This window comes from Acyrthosiphon pisum, chromosome A3 (genome assembly GCF_005508785.2).
Source record: "Acyrthosiphon pisum isolate AL4f chromosome A3, pea_aphid_22Mar2018_4r6ur, whole genome shotgun sequence".
Taxonomy (NCBI): Eukaryota; Metazoa; Arthropoda; class Insecta; order Hemiptera; family Aphididae; genus Acyrthosiphon; species Acyrthosiphon pisum.
Window position 1 is genome coordinate 37,989,576 of NC_042496.1, and position 14,688 is coordinate 38,004,263.

General features: G+C 33.4%; 1 protein-coding gene across 2 annotated transcripts in view; it reads right to left on the minus strand.

Annotated features, from left to right (window-relative positions):
- The window catches only part of LOC100165514 (fibrillin-1), a 42,990-nt gene that overhangs the window by 16,547 nt on the left and 11,755 nt on the right, over nt 1-14,688 (minus strand). Inside the window, exons 3-30 of one of the 2 annotated variants that reach the window (XM_001945936.5) lie at nt 12,724-13,389; nt 12,432-12,527; nt 10,161-10,355; nt 9,277-9,531; nt 8,964-9,122; nt 7,873-8,061; nt 7,625-7,747; nt 7,389-7,511; nt 6,577-6,828; nt 6,303-6,428; nt 5,994-6,209; nt 5,732-5,931; nt 5,458-5,638; nt 5,175-5,347; nt 4,981-5,116; nt 4,695-4,906; nt 4,484-4,634; nt 4,280-4,405; nt 4,073-4,198; nt 3,867-3,992; nt 3,550-3,631; nt 3,326-3,492; nt 3,065-3,255; nt 2,156-2,290; nt 1,631-1,808; nt 694-807; nt 476-610; nt 29-243 (exon numbers count right to left, since the gene is read on the minus strand). In XM_001945936.5, the coding sequence (XP_001945971.2) occupies nt 29-243; nt 476-610; nt 694-807; nt 1,631-1,808; nt 2,156-2,290; nt 3,065-3,255; nt 3,326-3,492; nt 3,550-3,631; nt 3,867-3,992; nt 4,073-4,198; nt 4,280-4,405; nt 4,484-4,634; nt 4,695-4,906; nt 4,981-5,116; nt 5,175-5,347; nt 5,458-5,638; nt 5,732-5,931; nt 5,994-6,209; nt 6,303-6,428; nt 6,577-6,828; nt 7,389-7,511; nt 7,625-7,747; nt 7,873-8,061; nt 8,964-9,122; nt 9,277-9,531; nt 10,161-10,355; nt 12,432-12,527; nt 12,724-13,389 (5,048 nt within the window). Of the gene's footprint in view, nt 1-28; nt 244-475; nt 611-693; nt 808-1,630; nt 1,809-2,155; nt 2,291-3,064; nt 3,256-3,325; nt 3,493-3,549; nt 3,632-3,866; nt 3,993-4,072; nt 4,199-4,279; nt 4,406-4,483; nt 4,635-4,694; nt 4,907-4,980; nt 5,117-5,174; nt 5,348-5,457; nt 5,639-5,731; nt 5,932-5,993; nt 6,210-6,302; nt 6,429-6,576; nt 6,829-7,388; nt 7,512-7,624; nt 7,748-7,856; nt 8,062-8,963; nt 9,123-9,276; nt 9,532-10,160; nt 10,356-12,431; nt 12,528-12,723; nt 13,390-14,688 lie in introns of those variants that run through there. The other variant, XM_016805665.2, reaches the window with a different exon arrangement.

Here is a 14,688-nt window from a genome sequence, read left to right on the forward strand (position 1 = left end):
GGTATTTAATATTGTTATTATGATTTACCGTGGTCGGATTGGGCCTGTATCCCGTTCCTCCGGGACAGAGAGTCTTGTACTCTTCCGTTTCCACTTCCGGGCACGATTCACACCTGGAGCCCCAGGCCTTACCCACGGAACAGCAACACGTGGCCTTTGACACGGCCGATCCCATCTCGTGATGGCAGAGTCTCTGTCCACCTCGGTCTTCCACTTCCATATAGCAACGTCCTTCTCTCTTATCTACAATTTTCGACACATTTTTTTATTAACTAAGTGTATATAGTTTATAAAGTAAACATTATAATAATTCTAAGACATCGACTTCGGAACGATATCGAAATAATCCCTGCGTATTTACACAATATTTTTAATATTACTTAGTAATAAATAAAATTATCAGTTTATACGTTTTATAGAATTTATTCGTTCATCTGAAAGCAAAATATTTAAGACGAACAATAATATCACAAACCGACACACGCATTTCCGGCCGGAACTAGTTGATAATTGGGTGGGCATTTGCATGTGTAATTGCCTTCGTTATTGATGCATTCACCGTATAGACATGCCTGGGGACTTTCACACTCATTTACGTCGGTGCAATTTCCTATACGTGACATTTTTATAAAATATAATAATATGCTCGATATAATTTTAACTGAAAAAAATAACATTGAAAATAGATATTACCTCCCGTGTTGTCCAATTGGTATCCTCCACTGCACTCGCATCTAAACGTCCCGAATATGTTTTCACAATTACCATACACACACAGGTTATTGAACATGTGACATTCATTTATATCTATTAAAATATATATTTATTCTTTCATAATAATTAAAAAATAATACAATTAATGTATAGGCATATGGATCTAAGACTTATCAGCAGAAGCTTAGCTCTTAAAGGGCGCTGCATTACTATTAAAAAATGTATTGATTATTTTGTTATTGTTGCGATAAATTATATTGTATACATTTAAATATAAAATTCATTTATTTCGGTCTATTTTAAATAGTTCGAATAAAATATGACCATTTTCAAACAATAATGAATTAAATTTTACATATAAAAATTTAATTGTGAGGAATACTGTTATAGTACCTAATTTAAATATTTTTAAACCTTTTTGGAACATTTTATTTTTTATATTTTGATAATTTTTTAATATTTAATACTCATAAACCATTGGAATCAACGCAGCAACTAACAATATATAATCTTATACGTTTTTTTATAAGATATTTTTTTTTTTATAATCCATAGAATTTCTAATGCAAATTGTATGATTATAATATATAATATATAAAACATTATAATTAGCTAACGATACAAGAAAAAAATAAGACGATTGTAAATTGGCAAGACCATATTATAAACAAGACCCTATTCCAGGACTAGATACTGTCTATATTAAGTATACAAATATATTTAATCAAATGTAATAGTTTAAAATGCATAAAGTAATAACTAAGAATATTATGACTACTTTTAATAAACCATGTTATTCCTATAAGTATTCAAATACTATGTAGGTATACTCTAAATACTAAATTATTAAAAGCAAACATTTTTTTTTTAAAAATAGTTTACCTCATCATGCATACAGGCAATGTTAAACTCTTACCATTGCAAGATCTTTCATTTTTATCATCTGGATTAATAAATCCCATTTCACACTCGCATCTAAATGATCCTGGATAATTCAAACAGTGACCGTTCTCACATAGAGTCGAATCTTCAGTACATTCATCAATGTCTATACACGAGTAGCCATCTCCACGGAAACCATCATCACACACACACTAAACATGATCAAATAATTAATATAAATAATTAGTACCTAATTAATTTTTTGAGTCTGAAATATCCAATAATATTTTCAGCGCTTTCGATGTTGTTTTCATAAATCAATATTTTAGATTCTCTATATAACTAATACTATAAACCTTATATCTAGAGTCATTAACTCTATAACTCATCATTTTAGAGATACCTAGATATTTTCGCGAAAATGGGCCAGATTTTCATGTACATTTTCAATATATTTTTATTTTAATACACCTATTACATACTATAAATAATAATTGAACCTATTACAATTCTAAAAACAAATATTAAATTCAATATTATGAAAAATTAAATATAATACCTTAAACGAGCCTTCTTCGTTTATGCATTGTGCATTTTGGTCACAACCACCATTGTTAGTTAAACACTCATTGATATCCATACAGTTGTATCCGTTTCCGGTAAAACCATCTTGACATCGGCAACCATATGACCCCTAAGATAATACATAGAAATTATTAATTAATGCAAATGAAGATTATAATATTCATATTTTTTTGTACTTTTAGATAATGTTTTAATATCGAATGGCATAATGTCCAAAATCATTAAGTATACCGTTGTTATATCAATGTTATAGACTTATAAATAATTAATTTTATCAAAATATATTTATCTATTTAATAAGCCCAATGCTATAAGTAGGAAAATATTTATCACTCAAAAAAGTCAAAATAATATATAGGTATTTTCTCGGTTTTAAATATTGTTCCAAAATGTTGAACAAGTTTAAAAGAATAATGGTAGAAAATGCACAAAAAATTAATTACTTTACTTCCCAATAAAATTACAACATGCTCAAATACATGGGTCTAAAATCCTAAGACCTTAGATCAAAGAAACAAAAATTGTACGACCATTCATAATATATAGGGGCTTCAGCAAAATTTGTACTTTATACAAACATTTAAATTTATATCTCAATATTTAATCAATAATAAATGTATGAATCCAGTGGTGGATCCAAAAATTATTCAAAGGTGGCGGGGGGAGGGGTTAATTAAAATCCAGGTATCCAAATGAATAAATTGATTATCACCAAACAATAAAATATCGTCATTGACGGACAGGGCAAGATAAATATTAAATAATTGCAAATAGCGTAACTTGAATAATAATATTAATTTATAGTTTTATACCTAAAAATTACAATTTTCTAATATAAAATAGTTAAGAATTATGAAATTAATTTAATTATTGTTTTCATTACCGGATTGTTCATACATGCTGCGTTTAAATCACACCTATGGGTACCCATTTCGCATTCGTCTTCGTCAGTACAAGCCGGTCCAGAGTCCAATTTGGCTGAATATCCTTCTTCGCAGCGACAAGTAAATGAACCGATGGTATTACTACAAACCCCATTTCCACACACGTCCTTCTCGTTGCATTCATTAATGTCTATTCAATTACGATATTATAGTTTATTGTTTTTTAAAGCAATCAAATGTAATAGATCTTAATTGATTACCTATACAAGATGAACCATCATCTCCTTTAAGTAAACCTCCTGAACAAGAGCACAGAAAACTGCCTATTGTGTTGTTGCAGTGGCCACCGTTACATATTCTGGGATTATCTTCGCATTCATTTACATCTGCACATGTTCGTTTATCAGCTAACAAATTAAATCCGGCCCTATGCAATAAACAAGTTGTATCAAAAAAATAAACGCGATTCTTATATAATACATACTTGCACGTGCACATGTAACTGCCTGGGACATTGATACATATAGAAGAGCATCCACCATTATTTGTCTCACACTCATCAATATCTAAAAAATAGAAAAAATACTGAAAATATTGCATGGAGTAGAAAAATGAAATATTAAAAAGTATAATATTATTATGGCTATCAATGATTTCAACAATTTATATTGCATTTATTATTAGATACCTAATAAAGCCATTCATCAATAAATTAAAACAAATTATATCCATTGTAACATTTAACGGAGATTTTTAAAACAAGAATGTCTCAATGAGTTTAAAATTGATTATTTTAGTTACCTTCACAATAAAACTTCTGGTCTGTTTGCCTATAACCATCATCACACACGCATTGGTATGTTCCCATCATGTTCTCGCAAACGCCATTTGAACAGATTCCACTGGTCCTTGAACACTCGTCGATATCTGTAATAATATACAATTTGAAATTAATAGTACTCTTCGGTATCTAAGTGCTATTAATTAACGTGTTTTTTCGTACGTACCTTTACAGCTTTGTTTGTCGGCAGAAAGTTCATGTCCAGGAGGGCATTCACATTTATAACTGCCCGGTGTGTTTTGACACGTACCACCACGGCATAGTCCAGGCGTTCTTTCACATTCATCGATATCTAAAAGTGTAATAGTTATAAGTATTTTATTATAGTTATATTATGAGGTGTTTCAAATGTTCAGTAATATTAGTCAATTACCCATGCAAACTTGCATCAGTTGAGATGTTTCATAACCATCTTTGCACTTGCACACAAAACTCCCCGGTATGTTTTGACACTCTCCATCACCACAGACACCGTGCATAATATTGCATTCGTCAATATCTGAACAAAAAATTGTTAATGATATTACGTATTAAATGACAAAATTATAACTTTAAAAGTTAAAATAAACTTTCATACCAACACAACGGATTCCAGATTCGTCCAAAGTGTATCCTTGACTACATTTACATGTAAAACCTCCCATTGTGTTCTTACACCGCCCGTTACTGCATATGCCAGGAAACTCAATACATTCGTTGATATCTTTGCGATCAATAAAACCGGGTCCCTATAGAGGTCGAATGTGTTTATGTAATTGAATAGAAGAGGTTAATAAATATTTACTAACTTTTGGGCATAGTTCGGTGAAGCCAGGAGTACCACGTCTAGGACAAGTTTCACTCCTACCAACAGATCCTTCTATCCCTCCGCCCCAAGCTTTTCCTATAGTAGAACAACAGCAAATACATTTTGGATAAATTCCATCTAGAGCATTGACACCAGCACCGTGTTTAAAATCTGTATAGCACTTCTCTTCTCGTACGTCCAAGCAAACAGTTCCTGTACCAAAAATAAAAGAATATATTTTTATTTTATTTTTTATGCTAATAATTTGTTTATTTGATATTCTTTACCAGTAGTGTCTAATGTCAAACCAGGAGGACACACACAAGTAAATGATCCTTCTGTGTTGACGCATGTACCACCACCTCTACAAATCCCTGGGCTCAGTTCACATTCATTTATATCTCGGCATATTTTACCTACAGACTAAAAAACGTAACTATATAAAATATGTCAATAAAAAAATATAATTAAAATACATTACCACATATCCTTTATTGCAATCACCACCACAGTCTTCTGGCTTGCATGGTTCACAGGGACTACCCCAAGCCAGGCCAATCGAGCAACAGCAATCAGATTTCAAAGTGAGTTGCATGAGGTTGTTCTCACATCTGCCTCCTGTCATACGAGTCCAACACGAACCACGACGATTGTCTACACAGTTTGAAAGATAAGAAAATTATACCATTTTTATGGTGTACAGTCTATATTATATTTTATAATATTATTTGATCAATTGTTGTTTTTTATTTTTTTGTTATTACCTAAACAAACTCGTCCGGTACTATCCAAAATGGTGCCGGGTGGACATTCGCACTCAAAAGAACCAACTGTGTTTATACATTGGCCCGCTACACATGCGTTAAGACCGAGTTCGTCACACTCGTCTACATCCTGACACGCTTGACTTTCAGAGTTCAATACGGTTCCCACGGGACATGTACACTGAAATAAAGTAGGTAGGTATGTTGTACATAATTTTACTAAAGAAGTTATGGTCAGGTTAATTAGTGTTAAGTTAAATTAGGTTTAGAATACCTGAAAACTTCCAGGTGTGTTGCGGCATTGACCACCATTGCATATTGTATCATCCATATCGCATTCGTTAATATCCTTACAAGTCTTACCCGTGTCATCCACCTCGTAACCGGAATTGCATATACACCGATAGTTTCCAATTGTGTTTTCACAAGCACCGTTAGAACACACTGCTGGGTTTTGAGCGCACTCGTTTATGTCTGAAAAAAATTGTTATAGGCATTTAAAGCTCAGGACGTTTAAAAATATAGAAAACACAAACCATCGCCGTTGTATGTCATCCCAGAACCCTGAGGGCAGAGCCCTTTGAACTCCAAGCTATCCGGCGAAGGGCATTTCGAGCATTGTGAACCCCATCCGGGAGTCTGCCCGAGAACGCCGTACGAACAGCAACAACTAGATTTCGTCATGGGCGTGGTTAGGGGTTGCAGACACGAGCCCTGCTGAAAGTTGGCATAACAGAGATCGCGGAGTGTATCTAAACAGAAAGCGTAATTATAAATAATCTACCACAATAGTGTTTAACGGTTCGGGTATATAAATAGCCGACTCATCGTTGTCGACCACATACCCAGACATGTACGACCGTCGAGTCCAAGGTAAAATCCGTCCTGACACTCGCAACGGTAACTTCCAGCAGTATTTATGCACTTGCCGTTTTGACAAGGACCGCCATTATTTGAACACTCGTCGATATCTAAAATATAAGCAAACAAATACATTTAACCGATCGGGAACACCTTTGTACTTGTATACAGGATGGTGTATCATGTGTTATCACATCTTCCAGAATATATACATCCGTCATAAACCTCGAATTTTCCTATTGTATAATATTATTATACCTATACAGTTCTGTCGGTCCGGTGACAATCTGTAGCCGGAGTCACAGAGGCATTTGAACGATCCTTCGGTGTTCGCGCATTTTCCATTTCTACAAAGACCCGGTCTTTTTTCACACTCGTTTATGTCCGTGCAAAACGTTCCATCCGGTGAAACAGTATATCCCGGCTGGCACTCACATATATAGGAACCCGGGGTGTTTCGACACTTGCCGTTTAGGCAAATTTTTGGGTTTTCGTAACACTCGTCAATGTCTGGAAATGAAATGAAACTATAATTTATTAATGCTATAACGATTATTATCTTATCAGTTAATTACGGTATAAATAGGAATACCTTCGATATAATGACGTCGAAACCTAAAAAGTTAAACACTGGGCAATTTTATTTTTCGACAATCGCACAAACGTTATTGCATGGTGATATAACTATCGCGTTTAAACCATTGCAATATTATTATTTATAATATTCTACTTTAGCGGAAATGTTGGCATTTAGGAAATGATGACAATTTCTAATAAGAGAAGGAAATGATATCATTGCCTAGTACATATTATCATTTCCTAACTATATTATGCGATGATACATACACATTACACCGTAACATTACATATTTGGGTCAATTTTAATACAAAGATGATTATACTATTGTGTTTCTCGGCAGGGAAGACGAACATTTTAAATCGTACCTTTTTATAAAACAAACTATTATAATATTATGTCCTATTAATCTTTGTATCAAACCTATTATTCTGTACGTTGGACTACTGCGTCCGTTTTAAATAATAATTAAATAAATACAAATACATTTTACCTATACACGAGTGGCCGGTTTGTGACATGACGAATCCCGACTTGCAGCGGCATTGGAAAGACCCTTGTACGTTCAAACACTTTCCGTTCGCGCACATGCCGTTCTTTTCGCATTCGTTGTGGTCTACAAACGAACATTTTTTGATTAGCGTACAAACAAAAAAAAAAAAACGAAACGACCGGTTTGCGTTTATACTGCATGTCGTAAGTCTGATTACACTCTACAGGAATCCATACCTATACAACGTTTTCCGTCAGAGGCCAAATCGTAACCCGGCGGACAAGAGCATATGAAACTTCCCGGAGTATTGTTACACTGCCCGTTGTTGCAGATCCCCTGTTGCGCGCATTCGTTGATGTCTGCAGTGGCGTGAAAAATGAAACAGAAAACAAACAGAAAAGTCCGTTGAAAATTTAACACGATCTCCGACGACATGCGTGTCCGTGCAGGCACAAGCGTATTATTTACACATAAGATGACTAGCCTTCACACACTTGTGACTCCTCGTGTCTGCTCTTCGTGAACCCGGAAAAACATTCGCACGCGTACCCGTCCACCGTGTCGATGCACTTGCCCCCGGTCCCGCAAATCTCCGGTCTCAAACCGCACTCGTCCACCAAGTTCAGCACCGTTTGATTGGGTTTGCCGCCGAGACAAAGTTTTACGTATTCAGCTGGAAAGCATTACAGTTTAAGACGTTAGAAATAACATCATCATGAGAAATATAATGTATAGATCTAATAACATAATATTATAAGTATGAGTCCAATGGCTATATCAGCGTGTATGTTATCGATATAAAAATGAAAGTTCTTTGGTCTAAAGTTCTTCTTCTAAAACTGACTTCGTTATCGGCTCTGATTGGCAACCAAACGAAATCGTCGAATGACCCTTCGGTAAACATTAAAAGTACTACCACTATACTATTATGAAGGTACAGAGTGTAATAAATAATAATACTATAATTACTATATGATCAAAGCTGCATTTATTGCAATAAGGTTTAGAATTCATAATTAAATAAGAATAATGTCTTTTATGAGCTTCATGTCGTATTAATAATTCGTTACCCGTAAGTTATAACTCAATATAGATACCTGTTCGCAATAGTCATTATAAGCACAACGCCTATTATATTATATAACTAATATAACTAATTGAGAATAAAATACTATAATACAATAACGATTTAAAAAACTAAAAATGTGATTGCTTATAAATAAGGTTGTGTATTGAATCCAATCACTTCATGACGTACGTCTACACATTTACACAACAATTATGTTTTAATTTAAACTAATAAAAAGTGTTAAAGGTTTTGAAATTTTTAAATAATGTCATGCATACTATAAGAATATTGCACAACCCTAGTTGCTAATGAACAGTATCAAGTACAGTATCCTGATCGATGAAATATAATAATAATATAATATACATTATACTCGGTAAGCCGTCAAACTTTATAAAGTTTATTTAGTCCATTACAGGTATTAGTATTAAGTTATAACAATAAATTATGTATTATTTTGACATAAACGTGTCACGTTAACCGATATAATATATTGTTTAGTTTACCCATTCCTTGTAGCGGACAATGTTCACAACTATTTCCCCAGCCCTTTCCCATGTCTTTACCGCAGCAACAGTCTTTCTTGGAGAGTTTCATCGGCAACGGATCCGAACAGTCTTGACTCGACGACGCAAGTCTCGTATAACACTGACCCTGTTGAGTGTCTATACGAAGAAATGTAAAACAAAACGAAAATTAACAATTAATTACTCACTATTTGACTTTTTTTTTTCGTGCCGTCAATAATATTATTATTGAGATTTGATTAACCCGTATGAATAATATTATCGCCACGGGCTTAAAAAACCGCGAGCTCACCTATACATCCTTTTCGGTCGGTGGTGGGCACGAAACCTTGTTTACAGATACAATAATACGAACTGTCGGTGTTCACACAATAACCGTCTTGACAAATATTCGGATCGCCTCTTTTGCATTCGTTTTCATCGTCGCAAACGTTCGTTACTTGATTATGCACTCGACCCTCGGGACACACACACTTGAAGGACCCCACGCTATTTACACACGCTCCACCTTTACAAATTCCCGGAATTGCCTCACACTCGTCAATGTCTGAAAATAAATCAAGCATAAAGTGTGTTTCGTTCTAGATAATTAAATTTCGAACGGAAAACTGTCAATTATAATACATACAATATACATATATAATATAGATGCTCTTATATAGTGTGCTCTGTGCAGGTACTATAGTATAGCTATAGCTGATAACATTATAATACAGACCCTCTCGATTCGACAATTTTTGGTATACTTAAGTATTAATTAATTGTCGACTGAACAGTAAAATATGTTTAATCGAACATTACATTTAATTTGTTTTAATCGTGTTTAATGAATAACTCTAAATAAATAAAATGTTTAAACTTGCCATCGCTTATTTTTAAAGTTTTAGCTACTTATGAAAAAAATATATTAAATAGCTTTACTATTATGTCATGTTATATGAGTAATTACGCCACTTGCAAAAACTAAAATTACGTTCTATTATTTTTTTGAAAACATATGTTCACCTGAAGCGAACATCAATCAAGTCTCTATATTACAGTTTTGTCAATGGTCCAAAGAAATGACATATAGTTGATCGTCGTCCAAATATTATTTGTGGAGAGAATATTGTAATTTGTATGTACTTAAAACCTATTTTATCGAGCATCAAATCGTTTTTCATAATAATCACTTACCTATGCATTGGCTGGAGTGCAAGTTCTTGAGAAAACCTATATCGCAATCGTAGCTCAGCGAACACTGTTCACATGGGTGTCCCCAAGCCAGACCTATTGTCGCGCAACACAATTGTTTGGTGCAAACAACACCCTCGAGTTGTCCTTGACACATATCGTTGATCACCCTGGTGTAACATGGACCGATTCGGTAATCTAAAAACGGTAATGATGGTAGAATAAATATCGATTGTATACAACAACTATGGACGTTTTATAATATATACTACAAAAAACCTAACACGTACGACGTACGTTGTACAATATATAGGTAGGAACATCCAAACTATATTATGGTACTATCGTATCAAGTGATTTCGTATAAAATATCAAAATTAAATTACTCTCAATAAAAGTCTATATTCACTAATTATAGTATTTACAAAATTCAAATATGTATAATATTCTACCTATTGACACTGTACAAGAAAATATGTTATACCGAGGACAAAACACACTGTCTTATCGGCGAATGTTTTTCTGTTTTTCACCACGCATTATTGTTCGTCGGAACTCATTTGCGTACATCATAGTACATTTTCGACCTAATAAACGGTGCGACTCGTTTGTGCACAAGAAAAATACTGTCTATGAAATAGTTTTTCCAAATTATAGAGCTCGTTAGTGCACTGTTTTTATATTTTTTTATTCGCATCATTTTAACATTACACTACAATATGACGTTCACGGCTACAATATAACTATCTGATATCTATACGAAACACAATATTAATATTATGATATTATTATACTTGTTTTAATTTTGAGTTTTTAGTATGTTGTCAGTTTTTGAATCACATAGGGCTGTAGACTGCAGAAACATGGTTTTAATATTGATATAATATAAGTACTAACAAGTATACTATGACAGTCAGTTTCATACGAAATATATTAATATTCATTTTAATATTATAAATTCAAATTGGGTGGAATTAAGTTATAGAGTCGTTAGCATTTTTAAGTTGAATTGGCAACATAATATATTATAAGTCACGTGAATATTACTACAAATACAGTTTAAGTATAACGAACGGAAATTAAGAAAAAACAACCCATATTGTTATCTCGTCCGCTAACAATGCAAAACTGTCTAAATACCTTACGTCTGTAAAAGTGATACGGAAAAATTTTTTTACGAGTCCAGCAGTCCACAATGCACAGAGAAAAATAATTGAATTTATTATTATATTAAAGATATTAATATATTATGTATCAATAATTTAAAATTTAAAATATAATTATTTTGAATGTTTAAGTTTTACGTATTTTATTTTGATGTATCTTTGTGATTGAAGAACACGTCTTGACACTACCATTTATACCCATTACCCATGTACGAAAAACTACCATACATTCGCATATAAATCATATTAGTATAATATGAATAATAAATCAAACTGAAAAAAATCCATCAGGAAACTTGAACACTATAAAATTACGGGCACGGAAAAATGTTCACGACTCTTTTATAAAATAAATATATTGTTAATATCCAACATGTTTTTTTGATCTATTATGAGCTACAGCTAAACAAATTTAAACAAACATACATCTAAATAATGTATTTCATAAAATAAATGAAAAATTGTAAAATAGCCAACGTAAAAAGTAAAAACGCAGATTATATTACAAACTCTAAGTTTGATTGTGGGTAAATGTTCACTAATATTAAAGTTAGCAATATTGTAGATCGTTTTTGTTGAATACGTATTTGCCATGTTTTTCGTGGGTCGGAGAGGGAAAACTAATAATGCGCTGACATTATAATCCTATAACTATAGTCCATATTGTTGACAACCATCTTATTCTCTCAACCATAATATTATTCTTGCATCATTCATGTATTATTGTATTTTTATATTATAATATTATCGTGGAGAGATTTTGTCTTTTATTTATGGCTGTATCGGTACACAATATTCTGTTTCCATTAAAACGTCGTTTCTGTTAAAATAGTTTTTCGGTCAAGTATTATACATGTGCACTGGTGTATTGGGGTGTACCTGTTTAACATAGGTTTATATTATTATACTTTTCACACGCGTGAAACGCTAATTTGGAAAAAGTCCAGGGAGAGTCCAGGGAGTTATAATCCTAAGACAAGCCACCGGTTAAAATAGTCTCACACGTATCGTGTCACAAGTCATGATTATTATCCGGATGCCATCATTAAGCAAGCGGTCACGTACGCGTTTATTTCCACGTAGATTTTATGAACAAATATTTACCTACCGGCTTCGCATCTGCGCCCAGCGTATCCATACACGCACGCACACCGGTCGGGACCGATGCACCGACCGCCGTTTAAACATCCGTCCCGGCAGATCGCTAAAAAAAATAAAAATATAAATTTGGTGAAACGATTAGATAATAATATACCTATTATGGTGTTTACGTCGTTTGTAAAATGGGCGCGTATTTATAGCGGAATTAATAGTTAGTCTAATATAATTCCGAGTAGAACATATTGCAGTGGACTATGGTAAAATATTATATTATTATTATGTGATCAGTGTACACTTACGGTCACCGCAGTTTTCGCCAGTGTAACCCTGTCGACACGTGCAAACCGATCCCTGACAAGTGCCCCCATTCAAACACGGATACTTGCAAGAATTCCGCGACGCCACTGCCAAAGAACTTACGGCAGTCGTAGTGGCGACTCTGCTACTTGAGGTACTGCTAACATCTCCAACGCCTCTGCTAGCATTATCGCCTCTGCCAGCACTATCTCCTCTGCTAGCACTGTCACCTCTGCTAGGAATATCACCCCTGCCAACACTACCGTCTCTGCTAGGAATATCACCCCTGCTAGCACTACCGTCTCTGCTAGCACTACCGTCTCTGCTAGAACTATCCCCAATTTTACTTATGCCTCCACTGCCGTTAGTCCCGCTGTTATTTTCACCACCACTGCCGTTTGGTCCACTATTATTTCCACCACTTCCGCCGGAACTACCGCTACCACTACTCCCACTGCTAGCAGCGATCCCGTTGTTCCCTCCGGTCAAAGGCGGTTTTCCATATCGGTCCGGTACAGACGACTGAGACAATCGTAACTGCTCGTCGTCCTTGTTGTAAGCATCTCTAAGGTCGTCGGGTAAACACGCTGACCTGACGGATCCCTCGTCGCAGAGGCACATGTTGGGCTTGATACACCGACCACCATTGCAGGGCCTATTGCACACGGCTGAAAACGAAATGAACAAAATTGAATCAGTGACATACATTTTATATGTGTGTAATGTGTATATTAGACTATAGGGTGATTCGCACCGTCGCGTCGGCACTCACTGCTCTTTTCCCCTTTTATTTAATTAAGCTTTTATTATTGAGTTTTGAATTTTGAATTAGTTGTATTTAAACATACATTTAGACATTTACATTTGGTATACCTAGTGGTTAGTACCTACCATCATAAGGAGAGTCCGGCAGCGGTAAGCTTTATTTTTTGTTACTATAAATTGTTGGTCAACGATTTTTTTTTTAGTATTTCATATGTACCTATACAAACTATTATAAATCGAAATTTGAACAAGCAGTTTCTGAGCTATTAAACTTTACGTGTTAATGATAATAATCCATATTATTATAAAAATTGGCTTATCTATATATATATATATATATATATAAGAATCTAACTTGATTTTGGAGACGAAGGAAACCGGTTTGTTTGTTTATTTATTATTGTTATTATTATTATTAATTATTTATTTATTTGTTTGCACTTGCATTTTTCCTTTGAAATACATATTATTCATTGAACAAATAATTTATTGTTACATTTTTTTCTACCTTATCTCTATCCTATAATAAAAAGAATAAAATTTACCACTCCAGTGGTTGAATTCAAAATGTAGGATATTTAATTTTCAGAAATTAGCAATAACAATAACTACAATATTATGTAATTATATTATACTATTTGTATAGCCAAAAAAATAGTCATGTTTTTAAATTAAATTATAAAAAAATAATTTCTTCCGGAGGAAAGTCGGGCAACTAGTAAGATATAAGGGCAACGATAATTTAAAAATTATAATAATAATTAATATTAATGTAAAAACATTTTTTAATTCGTAATCCAAGGACAATTTATAAAAGACTTTTTGTTTTATATTTCATATTGAGCCATTATTAAGAAATATTATATCTTTGGTATGTACATAAAACTTAAAATCACAGCTACTAGTAATTTATTTATATGATATTAAAATATAGTAATAAGGTGATTGAAGAAATTTTTTCCAAAAATAAATTTTATGCATTATGTATACTCGTATTATTGTTATTTTTGTAATTTTTTTAAATATAGTGGTCGGGCCGTGGCCTGACCTTAACATATAATATAGAGTTCGGCGCCGCTGAGACTCGTTATATAATACAGAAGATTACATTAGCATTTAGCAGTATTTGAGATAAAACAACGGAAACATTGTTATATATACGTCGATAACGTTCGTTAAGAATACAACACGCGTTTGTAATT